A 15,909-nucleotide genomic window follows, 5' to 3' on the forward strand; every position below is an offset into this window, starting at 1 on the left:
TTGTACAGCTAGCTTGTGAGTCGCGTTTCAGTGTGTTGCAATTTTGTTGTACCCCATTAGTACTTAACTAGATGTTTCTACTGATTTTTTCGCTGAGCATAAGTTGTAACTACGTAAGACTTCCTTATGATTTGCAGAAACATTTTCATTGTCCTATATATATATAAAAGGCTTGTCTTGAAGTTCAAAGGAATGCTATATTTTCAGTGGCTACGCATTCCCAAATATACATGTTTACGACATCCAGAGCTGAGATAACCATTTTGCAGGTGGTCGATTTAGATTTTCATTTCGCCATCTCGCAGCCTTTCTAAGTGATCTCCAGTATCTCGTTCCGAAACCTCTTGCACCAGGTGCTGTTTTCTATTTAAGTTAAAGTTGGCGCCTCAGCTGGAAATACATATAAACATATTTTTATTAAATAGTCAGTTTATATAATGGTAATTTTTAAAACTTTTATGATGAAATTTATAGAATAGTTTCCGGTAGGCACCTCTAATACGTCGACCACCTTTCGGCTCAACAAAAAGAAATTCGTTTGGCATACGTTCGTCTCCCATACGGGATACGTGCCTTGCTCATGGTAACTTTTGGACCATGAGAAGTCACTCTATACTGTCCCTGCCGGCATTCCCAAGGACATCGCTGTTTGTAGTGCGGTCTTGCCACTGTATGTCCATGATGGAGCGCAAGCATCTTTGGGGAAAGCGTTCATGAAGTCTTAGTTGCTTTCTGTATGGTGGTACCCATGTCCCAGTTCCATACAGAAGGGTAAGAGATACTCTGCTTGGTAAATATTGATTTTGTAGGCAGCGGAGCGATTTATTCCGCCACATTCTCGCCTGGTGGCGTCCAAAAGCATTACTGGCCCTGGCAAAACTGCTATAAACTTTTCTTAAAAGTGATGCACCATTTGATACTATCCTTCCTAGATAATTGAAGTGGTCTACCATGTTAAAGGGCTGTCCGTTTACAGTGATCTTTGGGACTGAGTATGTTTTATTGGGTGACTTCTAGATTATGACTTCTGTTTTCCCGAGGTGTATAGATAACCGAAAGAGACAGCAGCATATGCTAATTCGCTGACCGCAAGCAGGATATCGTGTTCAATGTGAGTTAGCAGGGCTCATTCACTAACATAGAGAAGTTCTGTTATAATCATCTCTCTCCTTTTTTTCTGCATTGGACAGTAGAAATTGCTATTCTAAACGAAACCTGACGTAGATGCCTTTGTGCACTCGCTACCTCATTTGACCCAACAGATAGTGAACAGAGTAAGGCAAGTAAACAGCTCTGCTTTACATCATTTTCTATTGGGAAGTGATCAGACAGGTCACCATTAACTTAATTTATAACTTTTATATAGCGCTTCTTTCATTCTTATAGTATAGCATGCTCAGAGCGCAATAGTCTAATCTCGTGTGTGGACCAGTGAGGGAGGGGGTATCTGGGAGAAGGTTTTCCGTGCTGCCTTTAGGCGCTCAGTAAACACAACTCCGCTCGAGTCAGGTGTCGAACCTCGAGCCCCCTCATAGGTATCCAAGCCAAGTTCAAGCGTACTTAGCCTCTCGACCACGCTTCCCAAGGGACAACTACATTATATACTTTATTTTACAAATATCAGATATTCCTTCAAATATGAAGATTACAGTTGGCTCTTGGTAGTTTTATGTCTAATCTGACCTTTTTGTCCATATGAAGCTGCTTAAGAATGGATAGGAACGTAGGTGAGCATCCAAGCTTAATCAAAATCATAAGCCATCTCGACTGATGGTTTCAAAAGCCTTGGTGAGACCCATAAATGAAGTGTATATGTTAAGTTCCGCTCTTTGCAACAAGGTCTGCTTTTGGATATTTTTCACGAATCCTTGCCTGAAGCCCTGAACACAGTTCTAAATGCTACCCATCACAGGGCAGCCATCGTAGCCTTAGCCATTTAGTTTGTCCATGCCTAGACTGTACTTGATGTATTCGTTGACAATGACGTTAGACACATGATTAAAACAAATGAATTCTTCTCGAGTACAACCGGCATCAACAAATACAACTCTCAATCATATCTATTTAGTGCCAGAGATATCTGCATTTTCAATACTGAAATACCAAAAACAAACCCGCAGTTAATTCATGCTGCGGCTCGTCTCGTATATTTTTGTTTCTTGTTGCTGCCAGTGCTTCATCGCTACAAATCAACGTTTTGACTCAGATGACTAGGGGAAAACTATCGTAAACTGGTGAACGTGTTTCACCGGTTATTTTATCCAGAGCTAACACTGACCGCAACTCCGAAAGACGTATATACATTTACCAAGATGACTGCACTCTTCAATCTTGTTCAAAGACATTTTCACATATATCAATTCAAACGACAGCTGGTAAGGATAAAAAAAAACCCACAATGAACTTTTATCATATTCTATTCCTTTACTAAATATGATGATAACTATGATGGTGTGCAACGAAAAACAAATCGTCACGACTAACGTGCTATAGAATATTCATTTGCAAGCGCACATGGTCAGGCATAAACTACAGATTAGCCTATTCTAGTTTATTACAAATATAGCTTATCCTTATTAACTTTATTGCAGTTCAAGCTCTACATACTAAGTTGCTTCCTAGCAGAAGTTAATTTATTTGAAGGTGTAAAAAAAATGGCTAAGTTTGGCTACTCAAAATTCAGAGGTGTGCACGTAGGGCCTACATAGTTAGCCATTAATTCCTGATAGGCCCAGTCTAATATAAGTCTACTACAACTGTACTTCAGTCACGAGTGGAAGCACTACTTGTTCAGTTGCTATTTAGATCTTAATTGATCTGATGGTGCAAAAACTAATTGTCTAGAATTTGGCTGCTCAGAATCCAGGAGGAAGCAAGTGTACCACCTTGCACCCCCCTGTGGGCGCCCATGGATACAATAACGCTTAATATAAGCTTTTTAAAGTTTTGTTTTGATGTTTCTATTTACTTCTTCTATTTTACTTTTCATCCTGGTACTTGATAAAAGTACATGTTGTACTATAAACAGTCTTCTCGATGTCCACCTACCCAGCAGCGTAACACCCTAAAACAAAGCAAGGATATTAATATAAGACCTTTGTTGTTGTTGTTGTTATAACTTAAGTTACTAATTTTGTTTTTGAAGGTGCTGTGAATATGAGATACATAACGAAGTTAATTGTTACATTGTGAAAATGAGCACTATTTTCTCAGTCACAAAAGGATGTGTATCAATGCTCATGCTTATTGCATGTCTGTATATACCACTTCTCTTTCCAGTAAATAGGACAAGAGAAGTAAGGTAACTTAAGTTTACAATTTTCTATAATTAATTCCATTAATCAATGCAGCATGATTTACAACTACAACTATCTTGCTATTTTAACACTGATGAGATCTCTCCCAATGTTATTCTTCTTTTTCTTAGTTTTTCTTTAAGTTTTACTATATCGCAACAATATTTCTTAAGATCTATTTCTCTTTCTTTTTTATCTTTATAAAGTACTATACATATATTATTTAAAAAATAGTATGAATGGAGCTATCAAAATAGCTAATCGACCCAAATAATTTTTTAAAAATAAAAACATTTGCTTGTAGGTCTACATACATGGGCGTAGCCAGGTTGGGTATTGGGGTTCAAACCCCCCTCCACCGAAATGAAATCTACCTCGCATGGGAGGGGGTCGGAATTTAGTGACTGATTTTTTGCTTTGATTTTGTTTATTTTATGTGAGATTTTAATACTAAACCATTACTTGCCCCATCCCAGGCAAAAAGGGTTTTGAGTTTAAAACCCCATACCAGGGGCTTTTGCAGTTAAATCCCCTTCTTCTATAAAACAAAACAAAACACAAAAAATGCGAACGACAATCTCCATATTCCAAAAGCATAGCTAAGTAAAATTTTGATTTTAAAACCCCCTCCGAAATTAACCATAAAAGCCCGATCTTCAATATAAAACTAACCATTCATCAGTCACCAGATTCTATGAGCGTAGTCAAGAGTTTTTTTTTGCGTGTTTAAAACCCCTCTCCAGCAGGGTTTGCAGCGAAAAAAATACCTCTTTAATATAAAAAAAAGCGAATGACACTCTTCTATGAGAGTAGCCAACGGATTTTTGAGTTTAAACTCCCTTCAGTGGGTTTGAAGCTAAAAATACCTCCTCAATTACCCCCCCCCCCAAATTACGCACTCAAAATGCTATGATCGTAGCCTAAGGGGGTTTTGAGTTTAAACTTCATTGAGATTTGAAGCAAAATAATACCTCTTCAATATATAACAAAATCAAATTACACACTTAAAATGCTATAGCCTAACGGGTTTTTGAATATACTCCCCCTTTTCAGAGGGGTTTGATGCTGAAAAGTACCTATTCAATATAAAAAACAAGCAAATTACACACTAAAAATTCTATGAGCGTAACCAAGCCAAGTGGGGTTTTGAGTAAACATTTCCCTACTCCAGAGGACTCTTTTTAAAGTTTAAAACCCTCCAGATGGTTTTAAGTTGAAAATCTCCCCACAGAGAGTTTTGATGTTGACAACCTCTCTCTTCAATATTATTCTAAGGCAAAGTACAGTCACTAAAGATCTTTTAGTTTAAAACCCTCCAACAAAAGATTTTGACGATAAAACTTCCCTTTTCGATACAAAATCTAATGCAAACTACAGACACCTAATTTCAAGAGCTTAGTCAAGAGAGGTTACACATTTTTCAGTGGCTTGGCTCCATTAATAAAGTACAGTGACTTGTCATCTGTCGAAATTGAAAAACACTAAATGAGGCTCAACAAAGATGGCTGACAGAATTTAGGAGTCAGTTATAGAGATCGGGTCTAAATCAAGGAAATTCTATGCCAAAATGGGAGTCGACCCCTTTGTAAGGTTGTGAAAGAGCGTCGCATGAGTTTTACGGGACATGTTCTCCGACAAAATGAATTACGCATAATAAGAGTTGCGATAACATCCTAGTACAACTTGGCGCCACACTTTCATGGAGGTCCTCAGAGCAGGTGGGAAGAGGCTTTAGACATTGCCAGTGACAGATTTTTATGGAAACAGCGTGCCGCCTAATGCGCCGAACGGCGCGGGAGACTCTAAATCAGTAAGAATAGCACATTAGGTTTTTGAAATTAAACTTTTTTAGCAGGATAATGCACTGTAGAAACCTTAGAATATGCATTTTATTGGCTTTTAATACCAGAAATAGTGATTAGCGGCGGGGCTCTGCCCCGCGCTGGAGGAGCTCCTAGCGCTCTCCCAGACTCCCTTGCCGGCAAGGACGGGAGTCTACAATTTTTCACTAACTCCAGGAAGAACTTATTCTAGGGCACAATAAACGTCTTCAGAAGAATGAAGGGTCTGAATGTATAAAGTTTATATATGTAAACACACACACACACATATATATATATATATATATATTTTTTCTTTTCTTTTTCTTTTCTCGGTTTCTTTGAAACCCCCCCAACCCCCCTAAAAAAAATCCAGGCTAAGCCCATGTCTACATATATTTAGATTTAGATCTAGAATCTAGATACTATTATAAAAGATGTAGACCTACTATTATAAGAGTGAATTCAATGGCTCAAGATGCTTATTAATTATTGTTAGTATATTTAATATCCCCCATAAAGAGCCTCATGTAGCCTGTCCAATCATGTGTTTACATAGCGATGTGCAGGACACATGAATGGGACTATTAAAATGTCAACATGGAAGATATAGCGAACAAATGTATGAAAAATAGTTTAGAAACACAAAATTTGAGGGTTAAAATAAAAAATGAAATGAATGGACCTTATATTGTATTTCAATGTTTTCAAGTATAATGTAGATCTTCTCTCTTTGAATTAGATATAGATCTAGAGTTAGATCTAGACTGTCTAGAGCAGTAATTCCCAAAGTGGTCTATATAGACCCCTAGGGGTCTACGAAGACTTCCAAGGGGTCTACGAAAGTGAAAAATATTATTGGGGGTCTATGAGATATCCACGGGGGTCTACGATAATAGATTTCATTTAATCAGGTCGTGACTTTAACTTTTACATCCCATTAATGTAATTCTTTCATACAGTAATATATGATTTGTACCTTAATCAATCATTGAAATATTTATCCTGTTATTCAAACAAAAAATTGTTGTATTTAATCTCTATAATTTAAATAGCTTAATTTATTCATATGTAACTAATGTCTAACAAAAGGAAATATGGGTTGTACAGCAATGATTATTTAAAATTGGGATTCATTCCTTAATAAACAAGCGGTCGGCATTTTATGACGATATGACTGGAGATCTGAGACAATGCCACCCTGTCAAAATAGATACAGATTTGAAAAACTTTCGAACACTCAAAGTTAATAATAAACCAACAAAATCTCTCTTCGACATCATATAGAGAAGATGATGGTTTGTGAGGGTCTTACAATATCTCTTTACTGATAACAAAATACGGGAAAACACAAAAGGTAAAACTAGTAATTTTACCAGCCGTTGTAGTTGTAAAAACTGTTTTACACAAACCTACATCTGATGTTATTAAAAGAATTTCATTAAACAACAATACAGCTCAAGGGCTCATTGGTGGCATGAATTATAAAATTAAAAGCTTCTTATGTAATTCTTTGCAAATGACATATATATAGTTAGTGATCAGCGGCGTCACAGGCTTTGACAGGGTAAACATGGTGTGCTCCAAACTGCATAAAGGTCGATGGCTCCATATTTTTCCTTAGGGTTAACCCAAGAAGCTTTCCCATGTTTGGGTTTAACTGCAAGGCAGCAGAGGTTTGAATTCAGTTTTCCATCAACTAGGTGGGTGGCAAGCCAAGGCTAATGAGCCATTCCTGCTCGAAGCGTACTGGTTTAGGCGCCAGTTACTTACTTTTGCCCCTTCTCCTGTTAGTAAAAATAGTTCCAAGGAACCAATATTTGAGCCAGACGTGAATGATCAAGAGATACACTGGAGAGTGGAGACTACTTTTTGCAAAAACTTTTGCAATGATACTTAAGCCAAATCAATTGATTAATTAATATTTAATGTTTGAATGTCTACTTTATAGAACAACAAATTCCTATATGAAACATAATATCCATAGCAACGGATGCATATCCTAAAAAAACAAAACATTTCCAGCGCGTTTAGTGGTTCCTGCAGTACATATTAATTGTTATTTTAATTAGTTTAAATTTGAATTTTATCAATAGAAAATAATAGATCTCTATACATTTATTGTAGCTTAAAATAATTTTAATCTCTTCAACTCACTACAGTTACAGATAAGTTTTTTAAAAATGGCAATGAATTTGCAAAAAATTGCAAGTCATGCAGGGGGTCTACAGAAAACCAGAAAACGTGTCAAGGGGTCTACAAGAAAAAAGTTTGGAAACCACTGGTCTAGAGTCTAGACTTAGATATCGGCTTTGATAGATGAATGTACGTTACAACATCTAAATTGCAGATATAAGGAAAGAATTTATAGGTTTCTGGTAACCCTAACAATGTTAGATTTCGGTTACACTTATTTACATAATATTTATATTTTATTTATCAGAGAAGGAGCTTTACAAACTCTTCCCAGAGAAAATCAACGAAGTCTCAGATTTCAATTTAAAGATTTTTTAAGGTAAGTTTGTAAACTCAAGGAAAAAACGATATTATATTTCTAAAGGTATCTGAACAGAAACAGATAAATAGTCGATGTAAGTCTTACTTTATACTTATACATTTCCAGAAGAGCATAGGTCTGCCAGCCTATGGATTTCGGCCCTTGAACGTGTTTAGCAATATTTTCTCTTTTCACATCGTAAGCCAATCCAGTCCCAGTGGCGTAACCAAATTTCTTGCTCCATTCATATGCTTTTTTGGTTATTTCTTGTGTAATTTCTGTAAAGAGAGAGTTTGTTCGGCAATCTAAGTCTTAATACAAGTCACAAGTATTTGATGGTGAATGCCTGGAGCGTGTCTATATTGTTAGCTCTTAATCTATAGTACTGTGCCATATAAAAGATATCCTTTCTCCTTTGTAAATAGACATGGTATATAATAACATTTCTTAATTATCTACATTCTTCAAGACAAAAAAACAAACACCACGATCTATTATTTTATTTGTATTTCAGCAAAGATGTAAAAAAGGAGTCTATTTCTGAAAAAGATATCACAAGTCTACCGGCATTCTACTCAAGTATTAAGTCAAAAGCCAAAGATAAAATCTACACTGCTGAAATTATTGATGTTACTTTGAAAGTTGTAAATGATGGTTATATCCATTGTGGACAAACAGTCTTATCTGGATTTGGATCTTTAATCTATCATCTTTTTAATTCACTGGTAAGTGCATTCTTAAAATGTACTTATTTTTTATATTTTTATGAGTGCCAGGTGACCAAGCCTCGCTCGGTTGAATTACTTGTTGAGGGATGATAGATACATATTTTGGAAAAATTTTTTGGCAATGACAAATATGAACGATCGAGTACAGACTTTCAATTCAAAGAGTTGCTTTCGCATTCTTTTAGTTCTAAATTTCACTATGTACATGGTAATTTGAAAATAGAAAGTCTCTTAATTCCCCCACAGAACACGCATCTTGGTTTTTGAACTAGCGTCTTTATATCTTAAGATAAGATACAGTCTAGAAAACCGCAGCTCACGTCGAGTCGTTTACATTGCATCTTTTGCCTATAAGTATTGGGCTATTATTGGCTTTGAAGAAAGTTCTAGCAGTGTAACTTCTCAAAAAGTTACGTACAGACATTAGTATTGCAATTAATATACTTTTTAGTCATTAGTATGAAACATCAAGCGATGCAATACCTTTAGGGCAAAACATGGATCTTTTTTATCTTTAACAAAACAAAATGACAGGAAGACTTGTTGTGGTGGTGATATTGTATGTTTTTTAAATGTAGATCTAGCTGTACTTTGAAAAATATTAATAGCTCACACTCTGGCTTTGCGGTTCGCTACCACTCACAACAGATATAATACAATTAGAAAAATGAATTGATAAAATGTGTTCCACTTAAAATATAACTTTCATTCACAAAGAAGAGGCTCAGTCCACTGTCATCAGTTCCTAATCAAAACAACGTCTTGCCTAAGCTAGAAGAATGTGTCTTCAACTGGCATTACTATCCCAGAACTACTTCCGTCTAAAATAATGTGCAATTAAAAGTCGCGTCGCTAAAAGGAAATTCCTGATTAAACTAATTCCGTCCTAAACCTATAACAGACTTAAAAACATTGCGTTAGTGTTCTAAAGAAGGATTCATCAAATAAATTTAAAAAAAAAAAAGTCGGAGCAGTCAATAAATTCGGATACGCCACCGCTTTTTTTACAATTTTATCTTAAACCTAAAAAGACAAAAAAAAAACAATTACAAGAAACAATCAAACAAACAAAACAAGCCATGTTACAAAATTCACCCAATTAAACACCTACTCAGCCCCATTAACGTGGTAGACCTCTTCACATATATAGGAAGCATGGTATCGAATGACACATCGTTTTCAAGGGAAGTTGATAACCGTCTGGCCATAGCCAGTAGTGCTTTTGGACGCCTCCAGGAATAAATCGTTCCGCCTGCCTACAAAAACAGAATCTACCAAGCAGGGGTTCTCTCAACCCTTCTATATGGATCTGAGACATGGGTTTAATACATTAAGCAACTAAGACTTCTTGAGCGCTTTCAACAAACGTGTTTTCGCTTCATCATGGATATACGGTAGCAAGACCGAACTACAAACAGCAATATTCTAGTGAACGCCGGTATAACCAGTATAAAGCAACTTCTTATGGTCCCACAGTTACCCTGGAGAAAGCACTATTCCGAATGGAGGGACGAACGTTTGCAAAAGGCAGTCTTGGTGAGCTGAAAGGTGGTTAATGTAGTAGTAGTACTAGTAGACTAGCCTAGGGCCTAAGCGTATCAGGCATAGATGGCCACCCATGTACCTGCTTCCACTGGTTAATGTAGTAGTAGACTAGCCTAGGCGTATCAGGCATTGATGGCCACCCATGTACCTGCTTCCACTGGTTAATGTAGTAGTAGACTAGCCTAGGCGTATCAGGCATTGATGGCCACCCATGTACCTGCTTCCACTGGTTAATGTAGTAGTAGACTAGCCTAGGCGTATCAGGCATTGATGGCCACCCATGTACCTGCTTCCACTGGTTAATGTAGTAGTAGACTAGCCTAGGCGTATCAGGCATTGATGGCCACCCATGTACCTGCTTCCACTGGTTAATGTAGTAGTAGTACTAGTAGACTATCCTAGGCTTATAAGAAATTGATGACTAACCATGTACCTACATTTTGAGTAGCCAGATTTTTATTTTTTTTACAATGAAATCAGTCTTGCAGATTTAGTCAGATTCCGGGGGTGGGAGGTGCAAGTGCACTGCGGGCGTCCATGCATTATTGACAAGATATTCTGTGTAGTGATTTAACAGATGGCGGGAAATCCGCTGGTAGTCCACTGCTAAGGCCTACTAATATATGCAAACGAAACATAAAGCTCTTCAAAATCGACACTAACAGCTCGGAAAAAAGTGACACTGGATAGATTCACATGAAGAGCTAGCATAGAGGAAGGGTGCCGGATTGCAGATGCCATGCACCACAGTAATAAAAAGAAGGGTGAAAGTACAACGTTGCGGCCTCTTTAGTCACACAAGAAGTTGCAAAGGGAAATAATCGTACAAAGGATTGGCCTCTTTAGTCACACATGAAGACGTAAAATGCCACAATTATTTTTATAATATTTAGTTGAGGTCTAGAATATGATGTTATTTTTTTTTCTTGCCTTGGAGAAGAAATCCTTACCCATTACCTTTCGATGTGACAAGTATTTTACTTTCTTTGAACAAAAGTGAAGAGTGTAAATGTATACACGTTTTTAGTTCTGGTCGGTGTCAGCGCTCGATAAAACATCAGGTGAAACACGTTCAACAGTTTAGAATTACAGAGATACAAGAAAGTTCTTCACATGCCATCTTCCGAGTCAAAACGCTGATTTGGGTCAACGGAGCACTGACAGCAGCAAGAACCCAAAAATACGAGCATTTCTTCATTACGTCTCACTTTTTGAGCACTACTAATGGCCAGTTCAACTTGTTTTGACTTCATCCTAAAACGATACAAAAGCTGCATCTAACGAATCCCGTTAGTGGAGCTAAAAGCGCTCCCCCAGACCCCCTTGCTGGCAAGGTGGGGAGTCTACAATTTCTCCACTAACTCCAGGAAGAACCTTTTCTAGTGCACAATATACGTCTTCCGAAAGAATAAAGGGTCAGCAGAATGCAATAAAGATTAATTATGTACACACACATATATATAAAATCCTGGCTACGCCCATGACCCTATTGAAGTTTCATTTATATGAACATACTCAGGTTTATCTAACTTATAAATTGGTAACGAATTTCCGGCTATTATTGTATGTTTTACCATGGGTTTGAAAAAAATATGTAGGTCACAGCTGGGGCTGTGCAGCTACAGGAAGTACTACATACCTCACTAAATCTGAATCAACGTTGGTATCGTCAGTTAGGAGAGAAAGAGTTATATATTGTTAATGTTCAACACTCGTTGACCACTTATTTACAGTTCGATTATTATGTAACTTGTTTGTTGTTGTTCTTTAATTTCTGCATTAGACTGTTGAGGAGGGAAACGTGGCAGGGCCGGTCCTACAGACTGCAGGGCCCTATGCGAAACGGATTGCGCGGGGCCCAGTCTGGGTAGAGATAAGGATAATAAGTGAAAATTAAGATTTTGTATTAGAAAAAAAATTGTCTTTGCATTTTATTTATACTCAACTAAGTACAAAGTCACTGTCAAATTAACTTTACGAGCTATCTACAGTAGATAGTAATTTTCCAACTAAAAGCCGATAAGCATTCATATCTGCCTTTTAGACTTACTATCGACTAGCAAAATATCACTTTTGTTTTTTTTTTAATAGGTCGAGATACATTTAGATCTATATCTAAATGCCGGTGACTATTAAAGTAATTTAAGTATTGGAACTCGTTTTGGTTGAATTCGCTTTATTTTTATTAAATGAAAGCTGACAATGCCGTTTTTTTTAATAGCGAGTAGGATTGGAGTTGTCCATAATGAATGACACCCCGAAATGACAATTTTGTCTGTTTTTAAGGAGATTTGCATCAATTTTCAGAAAATTTTAATGATTTCAGGACATTTTCGTGATTTTTTCGTATATTTTGCAATTTCAGGAGAATTCCAGGAACCCTTCAATAATAAGTTAAAATGGTTTCATTTAATAATTTACACCTAGAATTTGCGCGGGGCCTATGAAAGTGCGGGGCCCACTGCGACCGCATAGGTTGCAGTGGCCTAAGACCGGCCCTGTCACTAATCTTCGGACTAGAAGACAAGCCTTATTATTGTATACAGTAATCTGTAGGATTAACTGTTATCAAAACAAACTCAAAATATAGCATGACCTGTCAAATGTGCATTATAATAATTATATTATTGGGTTAGTTCGTCCAAGATCCCAAGATTCGCCCGCTACAAATTTTACACCATCTGGATAGAGAAAGGTGAGGAGTAGAAGAATATGATCAGAAGAATGACTTTTGTAAAAGGTGGAGGTGAAAGTAAAGAGACCTGTCTTGTAATAACTGTTCAAATGGTTACCAATAGTACTGAATTTTAAGAAGTACAATTTAAAGACTGTTTTGCAATCCTCAGCTTGGCTTTGGAGTTAGCGCTTACGCAAGTAGTTTGTAAAAGAAGTTTAGGCATTAGAAATGTTTAAAGAATAGGTTTGAACGGTTTGAAGATTTCATTTTAAGGCTGTTGTTAAAGTTTTTTGATGAAGGACATTTTTATCCCTAATAAATTAATGTATTGCAGGAACATTTTGCTCCATTTATGGAACTGTTGTGGCTGATCGGTAAAGCGCTTGGCTTCCAAAGCGTGGCTACCGGGTTCAAATCTAGATGAAGACTGGAATTTTAAATTTTGGGATCTTTGGGCTCTAATGAGTACCTGACATTAGTTGGGGAAACGTAAAGGCAGTTGGTCGTTGTGCTGTTCACATAACACCATCATTAACCGTGGGCCACAGAAACAAATAGCTATTGACTAAATCACATCCATTAGGAAGCATCTCATAGAACCATTCTTTTGAAAACAGGCGTACTTCTTTTGCTTTGGATAATTTCCTTCGTAAATCATGCAAATTTTGGTTTGGCACATGACAAGAAGACAAATAAAATACTATATTTTATTGTATAGTATTCGACTGAGTGTAACATTTCCACCATCTTGGCTAGATCTTCTTTAACAGTCAACTTCTAAAATTACATCATCATCTTTGAAATTTCATTGCCAGTGACTCACTTTCCAATTCTGCGGAATTTACACTAATGGCATTTTAGATTTTTGTAATATTTTATGCCTGAAGACAGTTATCAATAAGGATAACTTCTATTTCTAAAGGCTGAAAAATAGTTTAGATAAAAACATTTTTAAAATGAAAGATGTGTTAACAAACATGCAGCTGGTATTCAGGGTTTCATGTTTTGCTTGTGATATAACGTATCATGTATCGCTTTGGACTTTTTGATAGAATTATGAAAAATGTAAAATGTTTTGCATAAATAAAAAAAAACTGTATATAAAACTATTTATTAATTGTGAATATCATGTTTCGACATTCTGCCAATGACGCTTACTTTTAAAAAAATTGTCCGCCATATCAAAACTGCATTTTTCATTTGAGTGAAAAAGGTGTCACCCAGTGCGAACCGCACCTCCCGAAACCTAAGTGACTAAACTGTCTATATCAGTGGTTTCCAATATGTTTTATCTTGTATACCCCTTGACATGTTTTCCGTTTTTCAATGGACCCCTGTTTTTCTAATTAGGCATATGCGTTTTTCAAAATCCAACAACTTGACCAATGTGTATTTATTTATCACTTTTTTTCTGGGAAGAGTCGAGAATGCATGGACACAATCCTTGCCATACACCTGATGTTTAATTTTAATAAACGAGTACAAAGGGTGGTAAAGAAGATTATTTATGGAAGGAATCTTGCTCTTAACAAACACGTCCATTAGTGGAGACTAAACAAATTGATAGTAATATCTTAACTCAAATGAACTCTAAAGGTCATTGGTCTTTTAAAAAGAATCCTTTCCAGACGATGACAGTTGGGGGCTTCCATGGTCCTTAAGTCCCAAGAGTCTTCCACTCAACTCTTAGGACAATGGCAAATAAGAGGAATATTGGAAAATAACATGATCTCTTAAAGTAGAGAGCCCCCTCTCCCCTCTTACATTTAGAGATTGTAAACAATTAGCACAAAAGAAAAATTGCCATATTAAAAAATCAATTTCATTTTATTCACTATATGTAATTCCTATTAAAACTCTCCTTTACACTCTCTAATTAAATATAATGTAATGCTTATTTTCTTTTACAGGCTTGCTCAGGCCATTACAGAGAAGATTCAAAAAACAGCATTAAAAGACGGTGTTGTAGTGCTCTTTTAAGACTATTGTTTTTCTTTGTTTTTTTTATAGCACCTTATAGTTTTAATACATATCTAGAAGTAGAAAATTACAATACCGATTTAGCTATAGCTCTCAGAGAACGAGGCACTAACGATGAAGACTTTTCAGTCGAACTTTTATTATTCCTTGAAATGGGACTAATGAATGCTATAGTTATTGCAGCATTAAGTTATGATGCATTGAAGGGAGATAACTTTCAAAATGCTCTCCGGAATTTAAGGGTAAATCTTCACCATTCATGGAAAAAAACAATCCAATTAATGAAACAATGTTGGTGTGGATCAGCTTGCTACGTGTTTTTGCCTCTGTACCTAGCATTATGTTTTTTTATTATTTTAATGAGTCTTGTGTATAATAGTCCAGCGAATCTTATTTTCCTGGATATGTTTCCATTTAAAGAAGCTCGAAAACGTTATCCAATAGGGAATGCAATAGTGGTACAGTTATTCTTCGGCACTATATTTTTCTCATTTACTTATCCATCGATCTTTATTGCAGATTTGTTCTTTACATGTACAGCTCTCGTTATGTTTAATGCCCCCTTTATTAGCACTATCTTATCTGGTGTCGCTCTGTTTTTCCTCTACTTGAAAAAATTTGTTACCAAGATTGGTAATGAGCTGGATGAGAATTTACAGAATCTTGTAATCCTCATCAAACATGAAACTGCTTTGCCTGCATTAACTGAGAATATCTTGCCTGCAATAAATGACAATGATTTACCTATCAATACAAACGAGGATGAAAGTTATAGTGTATACTTTCTGCCCATTGCAACTGAAGAGTATGACAAAGGTATTTATGTTAAAAAAATATGTCTCAATCACAACGATTATGTATATTTATTTTTGCAGATTAAATTATAATACTTTTTTAACTTGATATTTAAGTTGATAAAATATTGTGTATAAAGCAATCAACACTGAAAAATTTTAAAACACTTAGAACACATTACGGTATTGTTGTTTTTTTTTACTTATTAAATCAAACAGTTTTTTTCTGTAATTTAATGGACATTCTATGGGAATTTTTTTTTTCACAATTTAATTTTCTTTGAATTGATAGAAATACTTTCTAAATCTGTATAAATATTTTCTTTACAAATATGATCATTTGTGTCATTTCATTTAATTAAAAAAAGCAACTATTCGAGAGTTTAGTTTGTGAGTAACATAAAATCATTCAACATCGACACTTATCGTCATTTCATGTGTTGTAAACTCCTGACATTGGATTTATGAACAAGCAAGGCTATGTCCCTTAATAATTCAAAACATCAGGAACTAATTAGGAAAACAATATATTTAATAAAACAAGAATAACACGTAGACTTTAAACAAAACCA

At 35.9% G+C, this 15,909-nt stretch overlaps 1 protein-coding gene across 1 annotated transcript in view; it reads left to right on the top strand.

Moving 5' to 3' along the window:
* LOC129926008 (uncharacterized) overlaps positions 1 to 15,909 on the top strand; it is a 38,377-nt gene that overhangs the window by 16,577 nt on the left and 5,891 nt on the right. The window contains exons 5-8 of the mRNA XM_056027678.1: positions 3,146 to 3,301; positions 7,560 to 7,631; positions 8,128 to 8,338; positions 14,474 to 15,359. Of these exons, the coding sequence (XP_055883653.1) occupies positions 3,146 to 3,301; positions 7,560 to 7,631; positions 8,128 to 8,338; positions 14,474 to 15,359 (1,325 nt within the window). The remainder of the gene's footprint in view (positions 1 to 3,145; positions 3,302 to 7,559; positions 7,632 to 8,127; positions 8,339 to 14,473; positions 15,360 to 15,909) is intronic.

Source organism: Biomphalaria glabrata, chromosome 4 (assembly GCF_947242115.1).
Source record: "Biomphalaria glabrata chromosome 4, xgBioGlab47.1, whole genome shotgun sequence".
NCBI classification, from domain to species: Eukaryota; Metazoa; Mollusca; class Gastropoda; family Planorbidae; genus Biomphalaria; species Biomphalaria glabrata.